Genomic DNA, 22021 nt, shown 5'->3' on the forward strand with positions numbered 1-22021 from the left:
ACCGCCATCTATTGCGCTTCGGTTGAGCTTACGACTGTCGGTCCGGAACAGGAAACTGGACATACGGGACAGGTTTTGTTCGTATCTCTTAAAGTTCGTTCGTCGATTGTTCGTAAGTTATATGAATGACTCGGGGAAGGAGGAGGAGGAATTGAGCCAGCCTTTCTCACGGGCTCCTCGCAGAAGCGATCAGCCGTTCGTACGGCGACACCCGACGACTGCCGCTGACGTGTCCGTCCTCTTTATTTGCGTGCCCACAGTGGACTCATCGTGCCGGAGAACCGGGTCAACGAGAGCATCCCCGAGGTGGTGGCGCGCTCCGGAAGCGCCTTTCTTCATTTCTTCAGCGACGCGGCCTACAACCTCACGGGATTCAACATCTCGTACAGGTAACGCGGCAGCAGCGTAGGCGCTGCTGGAGGTTGTATACGTGGTTGGGGGGGGGGGTGTGCGTCCACGCAGGAGATTTCTACGACGCTGGTCATCGTGGCCATTCTCCCCACAGTTGTATTTGGCTGTGCCGAGTACCTCGTCACCAGTCCCGCAAAGTGCTTGGATTTCGTGGCAATTATGCACAAAAATACCAGTGTAGTTGGCATTGTGGGCAGTAGAGGGCAGTGGCACTGTGGGCAGTAGAGGGCAGTACAGCAATACCTATTGTTATTCACCAACCCGCACTGACCAGTGTGGTGAAGTATGATGGTATGTCCCCTACGATCTGCAAGGCATGGTGATGCCCTCATCGGGCTGTACATTTGCAGGCATCCCTACGGATAGACTGCCGTATAACAATGCGGAATATTCAAATCCATCTGCTCGTCACCACCAATAATGAGCATCCCACCCTGTGTCCACTCGAGTTACATTGCCGCTCGTAATTGTTTGCCTTCACGGTCTATGGAAACTGGATGGAAGGAGGGCAACTTAAACAACAACCGGCGTTTGCAGCCACACACGCAGTAACAACCCGAGTGAAGTTGAAAGATGAATTTTAATCAGGGCTGCGTCGGGGAGACGTTTATCAGCTGTGTACCTCATCGCGGCTCACCTCTGGCTTGGCGTCTGGCTTGGCCTCTCACGTGGCTCAGCTCTGGCTTGAGCCTCTTCGGTTGCTTTTCAAAAACGCACGAGTGGCTCGACTCGCGGGAAATTCTGAGCGTACGGCTGGGGCCGTGCTCGGAGCCGAGATTAGTGTGGCTTTGAGCCAGCCAGAGCCAAGCCTGAGCCAGGCCACGATTAAGAATACGGCCTCTGACGTCTCTCCGCCTGCTGCACAGCTTTAACTCGTGCCCAAACAACTGCTCGGGGCACGGGCGCTGCAACAGCTCGGGCGGCGCGCACTGCGTGTGCGACGAGTTCTGGAAGGGCGGAGCGTGCGACGTCCCCTACTGTGGCGACAACTGCGGCAGCCCCGTGCGCGGATTCTGCGACCTGCCGGGCAAGAAGTGCTGCATGTGCAACAGCAGCTGGCAGGGTACAGCTCCTTGCCTTCCTTGTCTCCCTCGCCGCCCTCGCCAACCCTCGCCTCCCTCGCCACCCTCACCACCCTCATCACCCTCGCCACCCTCGCTTCCCTCGCCACCCTCGCCACCCATGCCTACCTCACCTCTTTTTGTAGTGTTTTGGAGATATTTCTATGTAAGTGTTATCTTGCGTCTGTCTATGTAGTATCCCTGACAGTGAGTTACCAAGGTAAGGAAATTCGAACATAGTTTCTGATGGGCTAGAGCAATTCAACAATTTATTGGTCAGTTTTGGGTTTGTCACACCGCCCCCCTCGTGTGCTGGTGCCGGCCTTCATCGGTGCTACTCGCCAACAGCACTTGCCCCGGCAGTCTGTTAAGGCTGCACGGGGGACGTCTTTGTGCATGAACGTACACGTTGTGCCCCCCGCGTCAACTTTGCGCAGGACCCGACTGCTCGGTGACGGTGCCCGCCAACGAGTCGTACTGGATGCTCTTGGACGACGAGTATTCGGGTATCGCGCGAGCATCGCACAAGGCCGTTGTGCACAATGGCAGCATGTGGATCGTGGGTGGCTACGCGTTCAACTACTCGGGCTTCCCCATGGTGCTCAGGTGAGCCATCCCACTGGGTCGAGTGCTCTTGAAACCGAATTTCCATTTACTTATTTTTCTTTCTTTCTCCCCCTCCGCTGAACGCACTACTTCTATTTCACCGGCAGGCTTTTAAGAGAGGGTTAGGCAGAGGTCGCTGAACACTCGGGGCAGTGCCAGAGTGTGATTGTTACAGATGGAGCGAGAGCTTCCTTCTCTACAAAGCCACAGCTGCCTGGTAATGACTGGTGGCTCACAGGCTTTACGTTATAGAGTGGCAGTGGCCGTGTATTGTGCCTTCTCACTGTTGATCCTCTTGAGGTAGAGACCCGAGGAGCTTATTAAGTCAGTGGAACACGGTAATACTTGCGCAGGTCACGAGTGCTGTTCGCTAACTTCTCGCAATTGGCAGGTACATTCGATGATGACGTGGTGCGAGGGGGGGTTATGGGAGCGGCGGTCAGCATGGTACGCGATGAACCCGGCGACCCAAGTTCGATTCCTGCTCACGGCCAACACCAGTGACGATTATCTGAACTGGTTCTGGGCCTCTACTAGGTCGACTCGGCCTCAAATGAGTACCTGGTGCGGTGTGTAAACATCGTGGTGCTGGCCACCCACCCCATTGTGTGCTGTGCCGGCCTTCATAAGGGCTCGCTAGCAGCAGTGGACCCAACAGTCTGTTGCGGCTATACAGGGGATCTGTGTCTTTGTCTTGTGGTGCGAGGGGTGGCCCTCGAATTAACAATGCGTAATGTGTTTTCCGTGCAGTTATGATTTGAAGACGAACACGTGGCCAGCACTGAAGCGCATCGAGATCCCATTTTATCCGCGCTACGGCCATTCCCTCTCTCTGCACGGGGTAAGTGTCGTCCAGTGCATTTCGAAGTGCGTTGTAGCGGTTGGCGAATGCGTTGGAAGCAAGCAAAAAAGTGGCCCGGCCAGATTCGGTGAGTTGCGTTGGTGGCAAGCGGTGCAGAATGAAAGGAGCCGGTGCAGAATGAAAGGAGCCATTCGCTGGCTATTGTGCAGGCTGCTCAACTTTAAGGCGAGCTCCGGAGCAGGTAGACGTGATTGGATTTAGAAGTTCCTTCTCAGTGTTCAGAGTTCTACCTCCGAGTCTCTCTTACAAGTCCATTAATCATTAATTCTGTCCTGGAACCCCTTACCCGATTGGCATTTGGGATGACTTCTGAGTGCAATTCAATTTTGTTAAATATTCAAGGTGTCTCTTTTACTGGATCTGGTCTGAAGCTGCATATTTTAACAGTTCTATTCCAATAAGGCTTCTTTAATGAAGTACTTGAATCCCATGCCAGAGTAGATAACGGAGGTTACAATGGTCTATAGATTAAATTGCTTGCTTCCCGCTCCAAAGGATTTATCACAGATGTGTGCATTTAATCAGCCACAGAGTCAAAGCTTTGAAATTAGTTTTGTTTCATATGAAACCACTAAGTAAGATTTGTTTTCTATCCACAACAAAAACATATCTATTTGCATCTTCAGAGAGTACAGAAACAAATCGGGCTAAATAAAGAAAACATCTGCAGTGTTTAATAATGGCTCGAATGTTCAACTGGAAAGCAGTTTTTGAATTTTCCCATTAATGATAATAATGGCCGATTTAATAATGCGTGCAAAATGTGGTTCGCTAACAAGTCTGAGTGCACTTTCGTTTGGGCTGGTAAACAAAACAAAAATTGAAAGCATGTTTCCCAGGAACTGTCTGTGCACGGCCGGGCTGGCCGTGCCAAGCGTCGGGCCTGCAACCCGCCCCCTGACCGCCGTTCCTTGTCGCCGATGCCCCCCTTTCCCCGCAGGACAACTTGTACATGTACGGCGGCAAGATCGAAACGCCGGGCGGCAGCGTGACGGACGAGTTGTGGGTGTTCCACGTGCCGAACCAGACGTGGTCCCACCAGGTGCCCTCGCCCGGCACTCCGCGCGGCCAGTTCGCCGCCGTGGGCCACTCGGCGCACGTGGCCACGCTGGACACCGGCGAGGTCGTCATGTTCGTGTTCTTTGGGCACAATCCCACCTACGGGTACCTGAGCAAGGTCCAGGAGTACAACATCAGTAAGCTTGCCCGTTCGTTTGTTGTTGGTGGTGTACGTCAAATGTGGGGGGGGCTGGGGGGGGCAGGGCCAGAGGCAATGAGTACTCCCGGGCCACTCCCACAGATTTCTTAATTCGAACCTCTGCGGCCAACTAGTGCAAGCGAAACTGAATACGTGACCACCCACGTGTGACCACCCACACACCTGACCACCCACACGCCTGACCACCCACACGCCTGACCACCCACACCTGACCACCCACACGCCTGACCACCCACACCTGACCACCCACACCTGACCACCCACACGCCTGACCACCCACACACCTGACCACCCACACCTGACCACCCACACGTGACCATCCACACGCGTGACCACCTACACGTGACTATCCCGCTGTGCATATTGTGGTTCTCGGTCGTATGAAGATTTTCGCACGTGGATCATAGTGTCAAGAACTTTCGCCACCCCTCCTATACACACACACATTGTAAATGAATGATCGTGTATAAGTACATGTGTGCAAGTATGTAAAAACTAATTAAATTAGTAATGGTCAAACAGCCCCCAGAGCTTACACGGTGTGTGGGGAGGCTTCATTCAGCAGTACATCGACAAAGGGCTTTGGACATACAAAGATCCCCCGTGTAGTCTTAATAGACTGTTGCGGCAAGTGCTGTTAGCGAGCACCTATGAAGGCCCGGCACGGCACACAAAGGGGTGGGTGACCAGCACCACGCCCGGCCACCTTTGTCTCCCTCGTTGCGATGTTTACACACCGATCCAGGTACTCATTTGAGGCCGAGTCGACCTAGGGGAGGAGGCTCAGGACCAGTTTCAGATAATTGTCACTGGTGTTGGTCGTGAGTGGGAATCGAACTCGCGTCGCCGGGTTCATAGAGCAGAGAGCTAACCACTGCACTACCGCTTGGATATACACACACACACGCGCGCGTAAATTTTCACGTGCGTTCTTCAGGCGTCCACGCGGGTCGGTGGCCCGCTTGCGCGCAACGTGCAATAAAAGTGCAACCCCCCTCCCCTCCTCCCCCGTGTGACCCGACAGAAACGAACTCGTGGCGCATACCCGACACCAACGGGGCGCTGGTGCTGGGAGGCTACGGCCAGAGCAGCGTGTACGACTCCCTCGGCCGGGCCGTGTTCGTGCACGGCGGCTTCAAGGCCTTCAGCATGAACCGCAACAGCCTGACGGACGACCTGTACCGCTTCGACGTCAACACGCGCACATGGTGAGTCCGCGTGGCGCCGCCGCGTGGCGCGGCCGAGGAAAAACGAGCCTCGCCCACTGCGTAGCGTTCTCACCGGTTGCGCTGTGTGTAGATGAGGATATTTTTCGGAATCGGAATCTTTGTTTACACTGGAAGAATCCGATTGGCTACAAAGCTCTTTTTTTCACAGACGTCCAGTCGTTTTCGCAGGCCGTCATGCGCCATCATCGCAACAACTAAATATAAAAAGCAGTTCTCAAGAAAAGAGTTTTCAATCGAGATTCATTTCATCGAAGGAGCGAGTCAGATCTTCAAAATTCTGTTTTTCGCACGTGCGGAGCGAAACTTAGAGGGCTTTGTGCCAAACGACACGTGGGCGCGACCCGAAAAATAAACGGAAGGAAGAAAATAAATTTGGCACTCGCGTGGTAAGTCCCCGCCGCACCGTCGCTGTCCTGGCTAATCACGTCTCAGGCCCCTGTTGGGCTCCGCCTGGTGGCGACAGTCGTGAGCTGCAGTTGAAATCTCGCTCTGCATCTCTTCTCGTGGCGGAACGACGCACGCACACGTGCCCTGCGTTCGCGAGCGGTTTAGAAGGTTTTACGCATCGCGTTTCGGAACTCGAGCGGTAATGAAGGTGCGTGATATAAATGCTCGCGCGCAAATGTGTCTGTGTACGTGTAGGAATAATAGAAGTAATATTATTTTCACAGGATGGAAAACATTGAGTGTCACCACGCTCGGTGTTGAAGAGATTATTTGGTGATACTGCATGGGCAGTGCTACACAAAACATAAATTGCAAAAAAAAAATCGAAACATTTGTCAATAACACTGTCTTGGAAGGGGCAATGGCTCCTTCTTCACAGGATATGAAGGAGGGGCAATTGCCCGAAAATGTTCCTGTTATATATTCTTCCCCTTGAAACTGCTCGGTGTTAATAATTAAAAACTCCCACTTTGCTGCGTGACCAAGCGTATACTGTAAAATGCCCACAGTGCTTGGGGTAAGATAATAAATGAGCGGGTGCGTACTCGTGTACAGGGATTGATGAATGTCATTTTCAAATGCGTGCATCAGAGCTGAAGCAGACACAGGTGCCCCGCTAATTTGAGAACACTCAGGGTAGAGGAGAGGTACTTTCCCTCTGGAAGAGAGAACATTTCTGTTGAGTTCTGCTGATGCGGCCGTTTCGCTCTATAAACTGGATCCTGCCAACCCATGAATCAGAGCCTGGTCTAAGGCTGCTGATTAGCGGCAGCATATCTACTACCGCCGTGTAAGTTTTTCGTGGGTCTACTGTACGGCTCCGTGGTGTTTTTCGGGTTGTGCCGTGTGCCGTTCGGCATGTCCGTCGTTTCTCCTCGCGTGCTGGGAGCTTATTCGGCACGATGTCCCCGACATTCCGCTGCGCCTGCCGTTTTTTGCGAAGAAGCTCCGACCTGGCACGCGCCGCAAAATCGCGGAGACACCGTCGCGTGTGCCGGGAAGTGTTCCTGCAGAAGCTCCCCAGCACGCGGAGTGGAACTTCGGACGCCAGAATCGGAATCTGTTATTCGTCGAGGAGAAATCCGAGGAGCTATGAAGCTCTTTTGCACAGATGTCCAGTGGGGGCGCGAGGTCATCAAGTGACAACAACAAACAATGCAAAAACACGATAGGGAGTGCAAAGTCTAGGGCATGTAAGCAAATTAGTAAAAATAAATAAACTAAAACGAAACTATTTTTTACTAGCCTTTTGCCCGTCCAAGGACGGGTGTATTGTAGTAAATCTGAAACTTGCAAGCGAAAATGCAGATAGGGATATTCATTGCATCCATTCGTGTGCAGTTTGTGAGGCTGCGGTGACACAGACTTATTTAATTTAAAGGTTATAATCCCTTGTTCATCATGACGTCCTTTTTACTTCCATGTCTCAACAGCTTTACGGAGATTGCGTGACGTGAGGGTTCTGCCTTTGTAGTGAGGGTTGTAAGTTGACGCTGAGGAGGGGGGAGGAGGCGCCTCGCCCCCCCCCCCCATGTGGAGTGACGTCAGCCGCTAACTATTATTAATGGAGGGGTCTTGTCCATTTCGAGGACGTCACCTTACAATGATTATCAATGAGGGGGGCTGGTCTACGTGGAGTGACGTAATGCGCGTTACACACTGAAATTCTTGGGTAAATATAGTAGTACATTTTACCAGGTAAAGCCCACTTGAGCAATTAGTTATTTTTTCAGAAGCGACCTGGCTACAAAATGACCGCTCAAAAGCGGCACGACCCGCGATGGCGTCCGTAGGGGCTCGTTGCCGTTTTAGCCACCTCCCGTGCGCCGGTGTTGAGTCTCGCGATGCCTCCTCGCCCCCCGCACGCAGGACCATCCTCACGAGCAGCGGCCTCTGCCGCTACCTGCACTCGGCGGTGATCATCAGCGGCACCATGCTGGTGTACGGCGGCAACACGCACAACGACACGTCCGTCAGCACTGGCGCCAAGTGCTTCTCCGCCGACTTCATGGCCTATGACATCGGTCGGTGCCCCTCCCCCCCTGCCTCCCCCCTCCTGCGTGCGCACCTTCCGCAAATTCCGCAGGCGTTGGTGTGGGGTCCGTGACCGATGTTTGTTATTTATGTTGTGTTTAGTCGCTCGTTTCAGACTCGCTGGCAGCCCCCAAAGCGTTGGCCAGGAAAGAGACAAAAATAAAATCTGCTGTACTGGAGCGCGAGTGAGAGCCAATGATACTTGAGCACTCCGGGGCTTTAACACTCCACTATAAACAACATCGCTTTAATAGTTTCCAGCCTCAAAAAAAACTCTTGCTTTCATCCTCGATTCATATGCCCACCAAACGTATTCCTCTCTTGTCCACCCATCCTGGCCACTTTTCATTGCCAGCCTCGTCGATTGGCTCCATCTCATCCACTACCATCCGCTACCATCTCATCCGCTACCATCTCATCCGCTACCGTTCCTGCTGGTCTCACTCCACGCACTCTCCGCTCCAACAACCAAAGAAGGCTTTCTATCGAAAGCCACGAGGCAGCCTTCACTCATTGGGAGGGTCATTCATTCTCCGGCGCTGTCCCCATAGTCCGGAACTTAATTTCCCCGGCTCGTCATGCTGCAAACTCCCTGCCCCCTGTTCAAGTCCAGGCTCAAGCCATGTTTTTTCCCCTCTTGCTATGATTGACCTAACCTCTTCTGTCTAGAGTCTAAACAAGAAAAAAATCCCACAGTGTGCAGACACTTTGCAAGTCTCCATAGTGTTGCATTTACACGCTATTGTATTTGTTCGAAAGAGCTCCTTAGTGCAGCTTAATGGGCCTCGAAATCACCCTCGCTGGTTTCTAAAACTTGCGCTATCCCTAGAGAGCTGTCATATGTGTCCCCGTTTAGCAGATGTGATTATGGTTATCAATAACCATGGTAATATTTCACAAAGACCTATAAGAATGCATGCAGAGGAATCCTTACTTCACCATAGAATCCACATAAACCGCACTAGAAAATCAAGTATTCATGAATTATACACTTTTATAAAAAATTAAAGAAGTGTGTATAAAACCGTAATTTCATAGGTTGTTGGAGTTCATCAATGCAGTATAATTTAAATTGGTGTTTAGAGCTTTAAGAAGTAATGAGCTAAGACGTAATTATAAAGTAATTTTAGGCTGTGGCCTTTTAATTGTGTGATCACATTTTAAAAGGCCTTAGTGTCAAGCATGACTTGCTCATTTATTAAGTTTACATGCATTGTGGGCATTTCTAAAGTGTACACTTGCCGGTATCGTGACATAATGGTATTTTTAAAGATTGGTTTTGGCATCAGCATTCAGACAATGCTTCAGGTAGATTTGCATTCACTTCTGAAACTGAGCCGTCCAATCACCAGCCGCCGCGCATTCTTACAGCTGCAGTGATGTTGAGTGATGGTGACTGTTGTATGGTTAATCATTCATGATGGGTATTTATCGGAGGCACTTGCATTCTTTGCGATTGATGCATGGCGAGTGACATTACACATTATAGTCTCTAGCGTAGTAAAAAAAAATGTTTAGCCCTCTGAAACATTTCAGAATCATCCTCATTTTAGCCATCTTGGAATAAATGGCCCGGTGCCTGTCTTCTCTAATAACGTTTAAGTTCGTGTGTCCTACAAAAAGAACCCCGCAGTGTCCACTTTGGTGCACTTTTCATAATCGTTTTCAACAAAACATAAACACGGCGCAGTGTGTGCTGTGCCACTTCACCTGATGACTACTGGCAGTGCTGGACGTGTACATTTAGAGTGCACGAAAGTGTTTATGGCAGTTAATTCGTTCACCAACGATAACGGTAAACGACAAAAAAAAACCCCGTGATCTGTTTACTTTTTGCCATTCCGTTGCACAATGCGGACGGCGTTTTTGTGAATTCTCTCGACGTGTGCTTCTTATTCGGTCACTTGAATGTTGCACGGGCAGCCTCGTGTGCCAAGCAATTTCATGCAGGGTGACTCCACTTCTCATTTACCAAGAGGTGTCGTCGCATCCTCTTTTTGGGGAGCACAGGCTCTGTGGCCTTAGTGGCCTTGGCAAGGCCATTAACTTGCGTGCGTGCGTTCAGCACCCCGGCGATTCGATAAATTGTCACCATTCGAGCTCATGGTTCGATTCAAGAATCGATTCTTACTTGTCCAAGTTTAACTGTCTCGTTTTTATTATTTCCCTTTTTTTAATTGTTCAGGTTTGTCTTAACTTTCAGCGTGAATGCACAGTATTCTTAGGTTTTTTCGGTAAAGTCACGTAGGTAAAAAATTTAAATAAAAATTAATGAAAGTAAAATAAATTAATTTTAATTTTTTACCTACGTGACTTTACCGAAAAAACCTAAGAATATGAATCCTTGCAGTCACGAAAGCTTCAAATCTAGAAGTGAATGCACAGGTGTACCAAACAAGCGTACAATTAGCAAAATACAATTTGGCATGAATTGGAAAATGATCAATTCTCGCACGTAGGATTCTATGCGTGCATCACGAGTGTAAACAATCAATGCGCCATTGACCATCACATCTTTAAAAATATCTACGAGAGTAATAATTGTGTGTTGGTTCCCCCTCCCCCGTCTCCCAATCAGCTTGTGACGAGTGGTCGGTGCTCCCCAAGCCGGACCTGCACACGGATACGGACCGCTTTGGCCACACCGCTGTGGCTCACAACGGGTAAGCCGATAGGATTGCGGCCTTCCAACCCGTCTTGCACACTGATAGCGAGACGACGCATCGATGTTAACGTGCAGCGGATAACACCGGTTCAGTGCTGCCCCTTGGTCCACGGACGCACGTGAGCATTACTTTTAGATACACCTTGAGAGCTGTACGGCGTTTGAGTGGTTGCGAGGGCGTTTTTAGTTTTTTGCTTTCAGCGTCTCTTCTCTATCGGTGCAATGACCGCCGTCACTGGCAAATAACGAGAGAGTGGAATATATATTTACGTTGACGTTTTTTCAAAATGAAAGCTGCTCTTTTAGCGTTGGATATCCCTCAAATTTTCTGCCACTTTATTTAGTTTTAAAGTTTCTGAACATACCGTAATAGATAGGTGCATGTATATATGGCTGTGGATAAATACTGTATGAGGTTTTGTAATCTGTTTTTTTATCAAACATCACCGACATAAGAGAAATGTTTGAATTCTATGTTATAGATAGAGTATCCTACGTCTTATACCTAAACTGTGCGATACATCCAAATCGTATCGCACTGCATTTAATAAAATCTCTAAATACTTTTTACGTTAGGACAATGCTTTCAGAAAATGGCATCTCGTCCTGTTGTGAACATGGCGAGGTGAAAATCCGTTCATCACACATAACCAACCACCGCACGGTCTACACTTACACAGCAGGTGCGGACACTATGCATCAAATAACGTCCGATGCTGTCGAACCGTTGGCCAAACCTCAACACACTATTGTAGATAGTTTTTTTTGATCAGCTGTTCTTCCAAGAAAAAAAGACTCGCACTTAACCGAGACCCCCGTGCGTCCGTCTCCCCTCGGCAGCTCCATGTACATATTCGGCGGCTTCGACAGCCTCCTGCTGCAGGACCTGCTGGTGTACACGCCGCTCAGTTGCGAGGTCTTCTCGGAGCGCGAGCGCTGCGAGGGCGCGCGGCCCGGCCTGCGCTGCGTGTGGAACAGCACGCGCTGCCTGCCTGTGGGCTCCGAGTACGGCATCGGCACCCACAACGTGACCTGTCCTCAGAAACGAGGTGCGTCTTCCCCTCGTTGCCGCCGGCAGCTGTGAGCGTGCGAGCGTGTGAGTGTGTGCGAGTGTGTGCGAGCGTGTGAGCGTGTGAGCGTGTGAACGAGTGTTTGCGAGCGTGTGCGTGCGTACGTTGAGGGGGGAGCGGTGGCGCGGCAGTTAGCGTGCTGCGCTACGAACCCGGCGACGCCGAGTTCAATTCCCGCACGAGGACGACACCAATGACGATTAATTGAACTGGTTCTGGGCCTCCCCTAGGACGACTCAGCCTCGAATGAGTACCTGGTGCGGTGTGTTAACATCACCACTGGGGACAAAGGCAGCCGGGTGTGGTGCTGGCCACCAAACACCTCGTGTGCCGTGCTGGCCTTCATAGGATATACGGGGGACCTTTGTCTTTGTTGGTGGAGCAGGAGTCCACCTGGCCTGGCACGAGCGTCGTGGTGACATCAACGCCACTAAGTGGAAAATTGCCGCTGTTGTTGTTGGTGGCGTGGTGGTGGTGAGGCAGCGGGCGGTCGTGTAGCGGTTGGCTCACTACGGGTATAGAACTCGGCAAGCCAAGTTCTATACCCGTCCATGGCTATCACCATTAGCGAATTGATATTTGGACCAATCTTGACCCCCCCCCCCCCAGTCCACACACACCAGCCAATAGCACGGTCAAATATAGTCAAAGGGGGGTAAGGGGGGGGGACCTTCGTGACGAATGGCCGTGAATTGTCATTAATCTTTACGGTTATATATTGCATTACGGCATTTACGGGAAATAATCGGTGCTCGCTGACAGCTAGTTCCCTCCGTTTACGTTTGCTACATGAGGGTGCTTTGTCATTAATTTGTTGCTGGAGCAGTGGTGGAGTGGTTAGCACCACAACGGATGCACTACGACCTGGGCAACTTGGGTTCGATCTCTTGCCATGCGTTTTAACTGCCAGTCGTTGCAGAATCTGGCCCGGTCCTCCCCTAAGTCAACTCGGCCTAAAATTATTATCCTTGAACATCTGCGATAATTCATGAACGGCCTCATGGCATTGTGGTTTAGTGTTTTGATCGGGCATAATTTAAATTGCTTTTCCGAGTCGAACAAAAATAATTGCTCCTTGTAGATTTTCTAAAATGTTCCAATCCTCCTTTGTGTCCAAAATATTTTAAGTGAGTGAATGCCGCACACTGACTCATCCATTAACTTCGCCTCCATTCTGCACAGTTGGCGTGGTCAATTAAATACAATTCTGCTAAACATTAAAATTAAATGCGAAGGCCTCCACTTGTTATGGAGTTTGTTTGAAAGCGCAATGGAAAGGTCTTCTACAAATGACTTCCATTTGAGACCGCCGAATTGTAGGGAATGCTAAAGTGCATGCCATGGCAATTTGGCAGTCTTTGTTATATATTGTTATTTATTTTCAAGTGGTAATGAAAATTTTACTTTGGGAATTCATCATCTTTGTTTCCTAATTAAGCCATTAGATATTTAATAGCCTAAAGATGAAAAAAAAATTCCTCATTGTAAATGAGAATTGGATTTTAAAAAGTTGCACGCACGTATATACAATCATGATGCCCAATCTCATGCAATACGTGGACTAGACAAGGTGACATTGTGAAGGGTCGATTACCACCACTGAGAGATTTAACGCGCGGCAGTGGTAACCAAAAGAGCACGGGGCACCCATGAGGTGCTATAAAGAGCACACAGAGTGACAAATTCGGGTCACATTTAGACTTGCAATTGAATCCTGTTTCTCAAAAATATCTGTTGATAAATTCATCCATTGAAACATTTGTTTCATGCCTCGTGTACGCGCACCCACTTGTGTGCATTTTTAAATAATGTCTATTTATAAATTGGGATGTATAGCTTATTATTATTATATGAATCTTGGCAATAATGGCATTACATGCAAAGCTTGCCTGCAATAAATGTCCCAAGAACTGTTTGACATTTTGGCTTAGCCAAAACACTGGGTAGTGCACTTGTCATTGCAGCTTAATATCAGTGACCCCGTTCGGAATTGGATAAGCTCCACTGCGCTCTGGCCTATTGCGACACTCAATAACGTCGCTTCAAGGGTCATCTTAAAATGTTAATATTTCAATCACTGCTGACTGCTGCGCTTCGTATTGCAAGCGGCATTACAGAACCCCCCCCCCCCGCTTGTCCGCTTCCATCACCCGATATGAGCTTATCATTCAATGACACTTGCGCGTGCTTTTCCAAACAGTGTTGGCGGTCTCTCACCTTGATTTGAACCATTGCAGTGGCAGCGTGCGACTTGGTGTTGCTGTGGTTCCAAGCTGAACGGTGGTGCAGCGTGCACTGTAAATGATGGAATAAACCCTGGCCCCCAGGGAGTCGCTGTGCGGTGATGGCCCCCCGCACGGTTCGGTTGGGAAGGCCGTAGGATTTTTCAGCTCGGGGCCACAAACATATCTGGAGAAAATTGGTAGAAATCAATTTGCCATTCTGGGAGTCTGTTTAATTAATGCAAAACAATGTACGAGTAAGCGCCAATCGTTAATTAACAAATGTTAATAATTAAGAGCATTGCTTGTGAATATATTTATGCAACTAAATGTTGCATTTGGAAACCTATTTATTAGCTTATTTATTTACGATCTTTTTATGCATAGATACTGAAGCAACCTTGAAAATGTGTTTCCTGCACACGTTGGGGTATTTCCCAAACTTTTATGGGTTCTAATTCAAGGTAATGTTCAATTTACTGTGAGAAGCAAATGTATTAACACTGCAAGTAATCCTGGAGTTACAATAAACCACGTAACATTATTTGACGGGGGAACACAGGCGCAACATAGCTTTCTCTGCTTTCATCCTGGTGACCTGATGTTGATTTCCGGCCATGGCTAACACCAGTCTGCACTGAGCAGTGTGGTGAAGTATGGTCAGACAACCCACTCCTCACAACCAACACGGTGTGGAGATGCCTCGATCCAGCAGTGGATTGCTAAAGGCCTGTACTTTTAATACTGTCATTATTGAGTTTAGCCACAGGACTCCTGGTTTGCTCCCGTTAGTTGCTCACGGCTGATGTTGCTGACACATTGCTGATACGTTGCTGTGCTCCGCTGTGGCCGTGTGTCTTGTGCAGCCGCCACTGAAAAGGTGTGCAGCATGTTCAAGGACTGCGGAAGCTGCACCTCCAACTTGGCCAGCTGCCAGTGGTGCACTGATGCCTGCACGCCCTTAGAGTCCAACTGCACAGTGGAGGTACGATCGCCTGCTCGCGCTTGCCACGCTCATGCGCTGGCGTTGATTGTGTCGCTTTGAAACACCCCAACGCGGGCAAGGGTACGTTTGATGTCACAAGCACTCGTGTGCAAATTTGTGTACTCCTCTTATTGTGGATGTGTGTGTGTCTCCGTGTTTGTATATACGCATATTGAACTTCTTTCGCACCGTACGTAGCCAACCGTGCTAATCGGAGGTACGAGGGGAAGGACAAAAAAACTAAATGTAACAAAGCAGTTTTAAAGAAATTCGTTTTCAATTCAGGTTTTACAAGTGCCTAGCTCCAGTGGCTTCCAGGTTGAAGTCCTCGACCATGAGCATTGAAGTTGTAGGCCGTCTGGGATGAAGTTGCCGTCCATGTGAAATAAAGAAAGTCAGGATCTTGTAGTTGTTGGAAGACCGTATTGGGAGCCAGTGGATAGATCGTATTGCCTTTATACTCTGTAAGTCAGACTGCAGATTGTGTGCACCTATTTTATCACAGGATGTATGTGTACTTGTACGCTATTTGTTGTGTCTCTTGTGTGTAATTTTATTCCCAACATATGCAGTTTGAAAGCGTACTCATGCTGTAATTATACACCAGCAATATCACTTGGGCTGTCAAGAGTTACGTGATGCGGTGATACAATAGCCTGCCAATTTTTGTACCAGTTGGCAGAGCATCACGCCGTGGCATGGAATGCCCCTAGTGGTGGAATTGCGTGTCTCTTGCTGAATTCAATTCAATACCCACCATTAGGTGGCACCGGTTCTCTGCAAAGAGCAGTTTGGGTCACGCCAGCCATCTGATGTAGTCATTTATATTTAGTCTTGAAGACAGATTAAGTGACAATCAAATAAAAAAAATACAACACACATCCCTTGGGTATTCCCGAGTAGTAGCCTTGATTCCAACCCGGGCATTTAGGGTTTCTGGTTTAGTCCTCTTAAAATGTACGAGACAACCCTCAACCACCCGGTTATCCTCAACGTAAAATAAATTATCTTCAGTTGTCACAACTATCATACTTCCCCTGTTATAGTGAGCCGATAATTGCATTTTGGTGGCTCATCAATAAAACATTTTTAATTGTTTAATTTATATAAAGTTGCCTGCTTTTGGTCTCCTACAGACTGAAGATTGAACATGTATTTGCTATTGATTAGATCTCACACCTTGAACCTGAAACGCAATGTATCATTTCAGCTGTTGCTTGATATCTATGCAGCTTTTGATATTTTATCATCACGTTTTAATGGTGACCTTTGAAACAATAATGCCGATTGTAATTGAGGCATTTGCAACGGTGGTTCATATAAGTGTTACGCTTAGTTTCGTTGTTACCTTTCAGACGTATGAAAAGTGGAACTTTTTGCAATTTTGTTTGGCAGCGCATCTCTCTCCCTCCGCTCTCCACTGCCGTTGTTGTGCTACGTAGCCTGGCAACACCACGTTTTCTGCCGCGTTGTATATATAGACGGTCGATTTTGTTTTAAACCAGAGGCTATACGGTTCCACCTGAACTTTGACTGGCTTTTGAGGGGCCACGATCATCAAGCGTGCATTGTTAACGTTGTCCTGTGTCCACAGGTGTTCGTAAAAATGTTGAATCTATTAACGCAGCTTTACGTTTGTTTCTGTTGTCCTGTCCACGCGCTGTCACAAAGCCGGTGATCAACTTCAGCCAGTGCCAGGTCCGAGCTGAGGACACCTGTGCCAAGCTCCCCAGCTGCCTGGGCTGTGTCAACGACTCCATCTGTCAGTGGGAGAGCAAGAACCAGCATTGCATGGCTGTGCCAGGTATACATAGCTCGCCGCAAGAAATGTGTACACGCGTAAGAATGCCGTGATGTATGCAAGCGACCCAGCACTTTGGGCGAGTGAAAAACAACTCAACGCATCCGTCAATAACACCTATTGCCTGAAAAGGAAGTCATAGTTAAAAGGTGGCGTTTCAGGCAACGGACCGTCCTCATAGCTCTAAGTGGAGGGGCCGGAGAGCTACAGTTAGAGACTGCGTTACAGCATGGGGCACGATGAGAATTACATCTTTAAAAAACGTGTTTTCTGATGACCAGTTTTTAAATTGGCTCATGCTGCAGACCACATGTGCGGGGACGGCTGGGACCGCGTGGCTGAGTCCTGCTACAAGATCAACACGAGCGTGGTGAACTACGACAACGCGCGCATGGACTGCATTAGTCACAACGGCATCCCCGCCTCGCTCACCACCGCCAAGGAAGTGGAGCACGTGCTGGCCAAGCTGGCCCTCATGACCAACGAGGTGGGGACGTGCACGCGCGTTTGTCTGTGTGTCTTTGCTTTCGTGTGTATGTGGGGAGCGGTAGCGTAGCGGTTAGCGTGCCTAGCACTACGAACCCGGCGGCCCGAGTTCGATTCCCGCTCACGGCCAACACCGGTGACGATTATCTGAACTGATCCTGGGCCTCCCCTAGGTTGACTCGGCCTCAAATGAGTAGCTGTTGTGGTGTGTAAACATCGCCACTGTGGAGTCAAAGGCGGTCGGTCGTGGAGCTGGCCAATCACCCCCTCACGTGCCGTGCCGGCCTTCATAGGTGCTTGCTAACAGCACTTGCCCCCACAGTTACAGGCTATATGGGGATCTTTGTCTTTGTGTGTTGGGGGAGCAGGAGTGTCGCGGTTCGCGCTCTGCGTTACGAACCCGGCGAACTGAGTTTGATTCCCGCTCATGGCTAAAACCAGTGACGGTTATCTGAATCGGTCCTGGGTCTCCCCGAGTGCAAATTGGCCCTTTGTGTATCAAGAAAAGCCTCACCGAGTAAACCATATTTTTGGGGCTCTGAATTGATATTTTGCCAGTTCCAATTATGAGTGTTCAACACGTACGAGGAAACCATATTGTCGGCAGAAAACCCATGTTCAAAAGCAAATCATGCATGAGGTTTCATAGATTTAAATTATTTGATCCGCTGCCCTCTCCAAGCTCTCTTGTAGTGTGCGCCCTACCACTTGGTATTCCCACACAGTCTGCCATTCAAGTACCAACCCAGCTTCGATTGAAAGGTCACATTCAGGGTGATCATCAGTCATTTACTTGGAAACAGCATTCCGCTTCAGCGGATTGGATGGACTAACTCGAGTAACTCGCGTCTCCACGTGTGTGTTCAGCGATAATAAGTGCGAGAGCGCTTCAATAAGTGCGAGAGCCGCAACACGACTGGATGTGGCGTTCGTGGTATGCCGAGAGGCACGAATGGTGTCGGTGGGGGGGATGGGACAGCGTGGCGGTTTCGTCGAGCAGTGGAGATACGGGGTTATAAAGAACGGCTTTGGCCTCTTTTTACTTACACCATCAAATCTCAGACGTCTTTGCTTTCCATTGGACAGTCCTTACATCGGTGAGAACCCAGAAGCTACAAGGGCAATGTGGTAGTCGTCAAGCAGACAATGACGAGTATGCTGCATACGCTGTAGAACCAGCGGAGAAGTAAGAAAAAGGTTGCACATAGAAGAAGCAAACTTGATGATGCAGGCAGTGATGAGAAGGAAACTGCCACTATTTGGACACATCTGTAGGTTGGACAAGAACGGAAAATTAAAAGTGTGGTTTTGTTCGGAAAAATGTAAGAGGAAGACCTATCAGAGAATGGCTTGACGACGACATAAGAGATTGATGCCGGAAAGATGCGGCGCTACTTGAACATGGAACACATTGGCACAATAACAGAGGAAAGCGGAGACAAGTGACTAAACTTGCAGTGGACACCTATGGGCGATCTGCCCATGGATCGTAATGATGATGATGATGATGCAGGCAAGGGGAGTCAGAGGCTCGCTTAACTGCACTGACCAGCTTGCCCACCGCGTTGCTTCTTCTCACTTTCTCCTTGTGCTCTGCTCCCACCCCCGCCACCACCACCCCCCGCGCACACAGCTGATGCCATGGGTCGGCCTGCGTGGCCTCAACGTGTCGCACTGGCGCTGGGAGGATGGCGCCGCCTTCACCAACTCCACGCTGGTGTGGGAGGCCAACGAGCCGAGCGGCTCGGGGTTCTGCGCCGTGCTGTCGCCCCCCAGCCAGGCGGGCCGCCTCAAGGCCTACACGTGCACGGAGTTGACCCGCGGCAGCGTTTGCGAGAAGCCCGTCGGTACGCCGCCGGCCCCCCCCCCCCCGTCCCCCCCCCCCACCCCCGCGCCGCCGCGTCCCCTGCTGCAGCGAGCGTGAGCAGCGGCCGGTCGTGCGCAGGAGGCTCGGCTGCTGGATGAGTGCGCGCGTGTGTGCGTGTGTGTGTGTGCGTGGTGACGTCACCGCCACTTAGTGGTGAATGGCGGTTGTTGTTGTTGTTGTGCGTGTGTGTATGCGTGTGGGTGTGGTGATGTCGGGGAGCATCAGCCGTTCAGCTCGGCGAGTCGAGCCGTGGCACCTCCTGGGTCTGTCCCGTGACCTCCTGCCAGCGGGCGTTCAACACTTCACATAGCCTTAAAGTGCGCGTAGCCTGGCACAAGCGCCGTGGTGATGTCACCGCCACTTAGTGGCGAATGGTGGTTGTTGTTGTGTAGAGGAGTGGTGGTTGTTGTTGTGTAGAGGAGTGGTTGTTGTTGTGTAGAGGAGTGGTGGTTTAGCGGTTAGTGCGCTGTGCTACAAAACCGGCGATCCGAGTTCGATTCCCACTCATGGCCAACACCAGTAACGATTATCTGAACGGGTCCTGGGCCTCCCCTAGGTGAACTCGGCCTCAAATAAGCACCTGGTAAAACCATCACCACTGTGGAGACAAAGGCGATCAGGCGTAGTGCTGGCCATCCACCACCTCGTGTGCAGTGCCGACCTTTATAGGTGCTACTCGCCGAACAGCACTTGCCCCAACAGTCTGTTAAGAATACAAGGGTAGTCTTTGTGTGCGTACGGGACTCGTGGCTGCGTCGGATTGACCGTGACTGACCAGGCTCGGAAGGGAGCTCGCTTGGGTACTTTGCCAGGAGGGACCCCCAGGAAGGGGGGCTCACCTTGGGGCTCGCCAAGAGGAACCTCTTGGGTCTGTCACCAGATGGCTGGTACTGGTGCGTCTTGGCATACGCCGCCACGCTTGACTTGACTTTTTGTTGTACATGTGTTTGCACGTCTGTCTGCCTCCGTGCGTGCGTGTGCGTCTACTACGTCTGCACCGCCGCCCGCAGTGAACCCGAACCAGAACGCGCGTCAGTGCCGCATGCCGTGCGCGGCGCGGCGTACCTGCGCCGAGTGCGCCAGCGGCAGCACCGACTGCATGTGGTGCAGCAACGCCAAGCGCTGCGTGGACGCTAACGCCTACGTGCCCTCCTTCCCCTACGGCCAGTGCATGGAGTGGCACACGATGAACGCCTGCCCACGTGAGTGTGCGCGTTCGCCCCCGCTCGACAGCGCATGCACCCACACAGAAAGGTCCGTCGCAGCACCTCGCCCTGCAAAACGCCTCTTCGTGGCGGTTTCGAGCACCTGACGTTCACTGTGGCAGGGAACAAGTGCGTTTTTATCACCGGCACGAGCGTTTATTTCCTAGGCAGTTTTAAAAGTCTCGCCATTAATAATTTCTTGGCCACGATGTTGCCCTTTACGACAACAACAAAGCCATCCTGGACCCACGACTGTGAATTGGAGTATTCAGGTGTGAAAAAATAGTGTAGATGATTGAACTTTTTTTCAGTTGGGGGTGTGGGGGTCTGTAATGATATAACCTGTCTCTGCTTATAATCGGTGTTGCATGTGGGTACCTAGGAAAGTGATATTGTTAAAACAGTAATACGGACTATGATATTCTCCATCGTGATCATCATCGGCCGTAATCAATCCCACTGATGGATGTGAAGTCCTCACCCAAGGAGCCCGCCGCGTCTCACAATCCTGCGATGTAACGATCCACCCGGCACCTGCACACGGGAGCAGGTTTCATCGCTCCATCTCCTCGGTGGTCGTCCTCTCTCTGGGCGTTTTGAAATTCTGGCTGTCATTCTCACGGCGCATCCTGCCCTCGGGTCACCTTTCTTACCAGCCAATATAATGTCGTCTTTCACCTGTTTGTGTGTTTCTAATTATCGTCATTTGCTCACAGTGCTTATTGATTTTCACGAGTTTAGACGTGTCATTTGTCACCCCTCTTTGAAATAGATTTGAAAAACACTTGAATTCACAAGTTACTCTATTTGAAACCAGGGCAGCCCTATTTATAAAGTTTTGTTCTATAAATGCGGTGTGGGCAATACACAGAAAACAACACGCAAATGTTGGCAGCGACATAATGAGCGAGGGTACTTGTAATGAAGTGAAGAAATACTTTTAAAATGTTTTGACAAAAATTAACCGCTGAATACAAATATCAGAATGTGCATTTGGTAGTGAATCTGAAACATTGTTTGACCTATGTGATATATGATTTTGTTTTTCAAGAGACCTGTATAAAATTCCTGCACTTTTTTAAAAATTCTGTCTATTACGGGTTATAGTTTCATATTTTCCTCTAATGGCTACCATTTGTGTAATGCCAATCATAAACCCGCCATTTTTCTGCCTTTCTGCTCCCATTTTTTCTACGATGTCTTAAAGTACTTTGTGCTATGTTCTCCGATTTATTTTCTCATTATTTTCTGAATAGTTTTACGGAGTATATGCACATTCGGTCTTTTTGCTTAGTTACCTCTCTAAGCAAAAACAACCTCTCTCATTCCGCTGTATCTTGCGGTTCGATATTGTCCCTTCTCTCTCCGTCTTCTGATCGGTGCGTGTAACCTCCTGCGACAAGTTCGAGACGTCGTGTTGACTGTGAGTGAAGCTTGGGAAGCACACGGCGTTAGAAGGGGGGGGATGCTTGCCTGTTGGTTGAGACTAACCGTGGAGTGGCAGTCCAAAGGCAGCACTCGAGAGACGTAGCAGTCAGATCAGTTTGTGTGCGGGAGCCCGATGGATTGTTGCCTCACGTGACCTGGGGGGAGGGGAGGGTGCTTCATAAAGCAGCGGATAGATCATGTCTGATGATGATTATGACGATGATGAAGTAACCAGTAAAAAATCTCAATGATATATTCAGTAGCTCATTCGCAAATCGTAAATAATACAAAGCGAGTAATGCAGGATGCAAATTAGCCGAAGCATCTGTACCTTTCAGAAAATGCAGGTGAATCATTTGAATTGACACGGTTCTAATATAACAAGGCAGTTTTTCTCTTCTTGTTAATGGTAGAAAGCTCACT

The 22021-nt window shown here is 49.7% G+C and overlaps 1 protein-coding gene across 3 annotated transcripts in view; it reads left to right on the forward strand.

Annotated features, from left to right (window-relative positions):
- The window catches only part of ATRN (attractin), a 298845-nt gene that overhangs the window by 101590 nt on the left and 175234 nt on the right, over nucleotides 1–22021 (forward strand). For 2 of the 3 annotated variants that reach the window (XM_078599563.1, XM_078599565.1), the window contains exons 4-17: nucleotides 261–389; nucleotides 1278–1474; nucleotides 1910–2078; nucleotides 2829–2919; nucleotides 3881–4136; nucleotides 5184–5367; nucleotides 7705–7859; nucleotides 10448–10532; nucleotides 11375–11583; nucleotides 14693–14811; nucleotides 16483–16615; nucleotides 16894–17099; nucleotides 18732–18945; nucleotides 19976–20167. In XM_078599563.1, coding sequence (XP_078455689.1) covers nucleotides 261–389; nucleotides 1278–1474; nucleotides 1910–2078; nucleotides 2829–2919; nucleotides 3881–4136; nucleotides 5184–5367; nucleotides 7705–7859; nucleotides 10448–10532; nucleotides 11375–11583; nucleotides 14693–14811; nucleotides 16483–16615; nucleotides 16894–17099; nucleotides 18732–18945; nucleotides 19976–20167 — 2339 coding nt within the window. The remainder of the gene's footprint in view (nucleotides 1–260; nucleotides 390–1277; nucleotides 1475–1909; nucleotides 2079–2828; nucleotides 2920–3880; nucleotides 4137–5183; nucleotides 5368–7704; nucleotides 7860–10447; nucleotides 10533–11374; nucleotides 11584–14692; nucleotides 14812–16482; nucleotides 16616–16893; nucleotides 17100–18731; nucleotides 18946–19975; nucleotides 20168–22021) is intronic. The other variant, XM_078599564.1, reaches the window with a different exon arrangement.

The sequence above is a fragment of the Lampetra planeri genome, chromosome 12, assembly GCF_965212315.1.
Source record: "Lampetra planeri chromosome 12, kcLamPlan1.2.h2, whole genome shotgun sequence".
In the NCBI taxonomy this organism is placed as follows: Eukaryota; Metazoa; Chordata; class Hyperoartia; order Petromyzontiformes; family Petromyzontidae; genus Lampetra; species Lampetra planeri.